This window comes from Girardinichthys multiradiatus, chromosome 19 (genome assembly GCF_021462225.1).
Source record: "Girardinichthys multiradiatus isolate DD_20200921_A chromosome 19, DD_fGirMul_XY1, whole genome shotgun sequence".
NCBI lineage: Eukaryota > Metazoa > Chordata > Actinopteri > Cyprinodontiformes > Goodeidae > Girardinichthys > Girardinichthys multiradiatus.
Genome location: NC_061811.1, coordinates 33013939 through 33018620, shown reverse-complemented (window position 1 = coordinate 33018620; position 4682 = coordinate 33013939). Strand labels below are relative to the sequence as shown.

Below are 4682 nucleotides of genomic sequence, written 5' to 3'. Positions count from 1 at the left end.
TTTAAGATGGTTTGACCTACACATCTTGGTAGTTTTGCAATCTATTGAATAGTAGCTCTGTTTCAAGATGTAATGTGAATAAAGGGAGATTTTGGGCTGCTCAGCTCGGTAAACAGCAGTCCTGGGGTGGGTGGTCCAGGTACTGGGAGTATCAGAAGACCAGCAGTCATTGTTGAGCTCCGGTGGAGAGCGTCTGTGTTTGCCCTCTTCATTAGACATTCTAGTGTCATCTCAGCAGAATAAATAAAAGGCGCGGAGGTCAAAGGGAATGAGCGGTGTTTAAATGTGTTTTGACAGTTACTTAAAGCTCAGAGACGCTCTCTGTCACTTCCAAATGATGGAAATGAGCCAGCAGAGTTTACAAAGCTGGCAGTAATCCGACTTAAAAGACAGAGAGGGTCGCTCTCTCCCGATAGTGTTAAAAAGAAATCACTTCCTTTAATGGAAAGAGACAGAGAGCCAAATTTTACTGTATAATACACGGCATCTTCTTAACCACCATTATCTTTTATGTTATTTCCATTTTGTTGCTCAGCAACAGCCCAGGTAGATGCGCACCGAGAATCGCGTTTTAAGGTGCTGCTCGGACCGATCCCAGCTCGCCTCAAAGGATGGGACGGATCAACCTGCGGATTAATGTAGTGAAGTGGGATTAGTGGAGCCGCTCCATGACCCCACCACACCCGCTGAATCTGACGCCTCGATTACAGCAGGCAGTCACTCAATCTCAAACTCCACACTGGTGCTGCTAAAAAGCACACTTTGGCAACAGAACAGATTCGTTTTAGGACTGAAAGAGTGGTCGATTGTTTGCATGAATTTATACATCTATTCACAAGGAGGAATGAAGGGTTAACAATATTATTATCTATAAACCATCAAGAATCTCTGTAATTTGAACAGCGCATGATGAGTTGTTACGCTGCTTAAAGCATCTGTTGGCCAGGCGGGACTTAAAAGGCCACCAAATAAGATGATTTAGGAACATCAAGGCTTTCTCAGCGGTAATGATTACATTTGGACTTAAGAGCCATGCAAGAATTTGTTGCTCAGTAAATCTCTTTGAATCCTCCTGCCCCAGGGGCTCTTCAAAAGCGTTGTTATTCAAAGGGTTAGGATGTTTGACAATCCCAGTTTGTACAACTTCACCAATTAATTGGATACGTTGTAGGGATGTTGGTCTCTCTCATCTGTTGCTTAGAAAGACAAAGGCTCAACGGGGGGCTGTTCACACCTGCCTGTGTTGCCGGAGTATAAATGACGCTTCTTCAGATGGGCCAGTCATTCATTTTCCGGCTGGAACTCGGAACAACAACTAGGTTTTTTTCTCAACAGTCCTCAGAGAGCAACTTTGAAACATGCAAGTACCGACCAGACCAGTGGGAACTTGCGGATACTCCGTGCGTAATTACGCGCCGGCCTCGCTGTGCTCGCAGAGCCACGGGAGCCGCTGCGCTGCTGCCACGAAGGCTCCCAGCGGAAAGTCTTTCACCATCGAGGCTCTGCTTGCCAAGCCGGAGGAGACAGCACCCAGAGATCGGAGCAGTCCAGCTCAGTGCGGGGTAAAATACCATCCAGCTGCGCACCATCTGCCTCTCGTTGGTTTACCGATTCCACCAGCACCATACCTCTATTCACCAAACGCGTTGCAACCCAGCATTCACCCGCAGCCTGGATATTCTGTCTACTGCCACCCACCTTTCACCTACGCACCATCCTGCCGAGCAGGATTTTACGCACAAGGTAAATTTGGGGAAACATCTGACCCGTGAAGATCTCTAAATTCGCGTGTCAGTAAACATTTCTTGTTTTCTTTCGCAGCTACCATGCCCAAAGTAAACGGTAAAGGAGGCAAGTCGAAACGCATGCGCACCAGCTTCACCAGCGAGCAATTGTCCCGACTGGAGAAGGAGTTCGCCCGGCAGCAGTACATGGTGGGATCTGAGAGGTTCCTCCTGGCTTCCTCTCTGCAGCTCACAGAGGCTCAGGTGAGTTCTTGCACAAGAGAAACCCTGTTAAATCACACTCACACTGTTAAGAGTTTCGGCGTATTTATCTAAACACATTGATTTGGGGGATTTAAATAAACGTTTCTGAGGCGAAAAGTTTTAACAGCTAAAAGATATGATGTAGATTCCAACAAAATTGAAAATGTACCAACAAAAGAAAATAAGTTAAACTCTAACTAGGTTTTAAGATCTTTTAAATCTATTTAATTTATAACTCAAATAAATTAGTTCAGTTTCGGTAAGGCTGACTTAACTTTAGAAACAACAGACACTATTTATATGTTATTAATCAATTTGGCATACAAAATATTTACACAAGCAACAGCTTGAAAACCAGCATAATAGCATATGTTTAAAATATCTATATTCAGAATTATCCCCCAGAATAAATATTTAAAACCGACATGCATCAATATCAAAACACATAAAACATAAATGTTACAGAAATAGCAAAACACTTCTTGAATCGATGGCGGCATGTAAACCATGTAAACCCTACCTGATGTTTAAAAAGCTCAGCTTTACTAGTAAGCTTAAATTTAGCATTAGCGCTGTGGTTAAACTAGTGGAAGCTAGATCCAAAATTCTTGCTCTAAGCCAGAACTTCCTCAACAACCAGTCTTATGGCAACCCGTATTAGTGGACATGTTCCATTAGTGCTTGAAGGCAGACGATGTAGAGAAAAAAATTGTTGTCAGCTGGTTAATAGTTAGCACCACAATTATTAGCAAATCTCGCTGATCTTTAAATGTGCAACTAGATTGTACTTCATTTGATTGTGACATCACTCCCAGCTACTACTTTTGAAACAATTCACACGACTAATCAGGAGCTCAGCTTGCTAGCAAGTTTCTCTTTAGCATTTAAATCACTAAGCAACTAAACAAGCTACAGCTTGATACAAACTCATAATCTTTCCTTCAATCCTAGATCCTATGACAGTTTTAGGTTGATATGTTCATTCAAAATATAATCCGCATAAACATGCCAGTCTTACCGTTCTCTACACAACCAATGAGAATTTTGCCTAAATGAACCAACATCTTCAGTTAAATTCTATTAAAAATGTTTAGCAAAAGAAATCTGTTAATTTTAAATTTAATCAACAGTGAACATTACATTTACCAACTAATGTGCTTGATTCAAATTTCAAATAACTATTATTGTAGATAGTATTTAAAACCCACCAAAGTGATTTGTTATAATGTATGTGCCGATCCACTTAAATGTTATTCTTTTATTTAGGCTAAAAATGTTCTGTTTTTCTTTCTTTCTTTCTCCAGGTCAAAGTCTGGTTCCAGAACAGACGCATCAAGTGGCGCAAACAGAGTCTGGAGCAGCAGCAGGCCAAACTGGCCAAACTGGGTCTGGCTGCTCCGCCAAAGAGTCCCGGATCTCAGGGCCACGGAGACGAAGGCGACGAGGATTTCTCCGACTCGGATGTAGATGTTGATGTATCCGATGACTCTGTGGACCACCGCTGACCATTGCAGTGGGACTTCTGAACAAAGACTTAATTGTACATTGTCTTGAGGAAGGATACAGCTGTCTCCAGCCATGACTATTTAATAGATTTATATGTATATATTTAATTTTCTACATTTATTCCTTGGAGATGAGATCATATCATGTAACGCTTTATATCTGACATATTTTTAAATATATTTTAGGATTTTAATTCCAACTCAGTTGTGTTTATTTTTTTCTCCTCTGCACTTTACATCAAAATGAAAAAAATATACTTTTCTGCTTTTAATCATTTAAACCCTAAGTTGGGTGACTTACGTTCTATTAAAGCTGTTAGTAGTTTTATGAAACTTTTACATCGTCTACAGAGTGAATGATAAAAATGCTTTTTTTTCTCTCACTTTAATAAACTTTTCTAAAACTTTAAAAGAAACGCATAAGAGACTTGTTTTAAAGTCCAAAGGACACATTTATTGTAAGAGAAAGTTGGATAAAGCCTCTTGAGGTTATGCTATACTGAGTAAAGACATATTTCAGTCAGAGGTTTAGATACACCCATCATGGGTCTGAATATGATAATAATGTGAGGCTTTTAATGACTTATTTGAACTGTTCCTTTGATACGTTTTTGCAAGCAAGTACTGACTGCAAAGGTGATGATTTATTGTGATTTATTGTGGATGTTCTCAAATCCACACAGTGTTAAAATTATACATTTTATAATAAGTTTATAAATACAATATATCGTCACAGAGAATCCATATGCTTTTTGTACACATTAAGATGCTTCTGGCATAATTCTGGCTGGTTAATTGACCAAACCTTTTGTCAGAATTGGTAGTGTTGACTTTAATTGGTTGGTTTACTGGCACACTGCTGACTTGTAATCACAATCCAGAAATCTTATATAGTTTTACGGTTGGGGCTATTTCAGAATCTCTGTACTGGAGTGTTTTAACTGTTCCAGAACCAATTGTAATGTGTGTTTGGGATCATTGATCATGTCAGAACATCAAGTTGTGTCTGGGTTTTTGGATTTCAGGTAAAGTAAGAATTTGGAAGTAGTCCTTCATTTTCCTTATTCCTCCCACACTATGTAATGAATGTGGGGTTTTCAAATGACGTCAGGGTCACATGACCGCACTTTGCAATAGCCATCTTGGATGTGTTAGCATGATCAGTGAAGCAAATCTCATGCATTTAACT

The 4682-nt window shown here is 40.0% G+C and overlaps 1 protein-coding gene across 1 annotated transcript; it reads left to right on the top strand.

The window, feature by feature from the left end:
• The first annotated feature begins 1117 nt into the window (after nt 1-1117).
• Nucleotides 1118-3834, top strand: noto (notochord homeobox). Its single transcript, XM_047346110.1, has 3 exons — nt 1118-1743; nt 1822-1988; nt 3293-3834. The coding sequence occupies exons 1-3, from the start codon at nt 1359-1361 to the stop codon at nt 3491-3493; spliced, it is 753 nt and encodes a 250-aa protein (XP_047202066.1). The 5' UTR covers nt 1118-1358; the 3' UTR covers nt 3494-3834.
• The last annotated feature ends 848 nt before the right edge of the window (nt 3835-4682 follow it).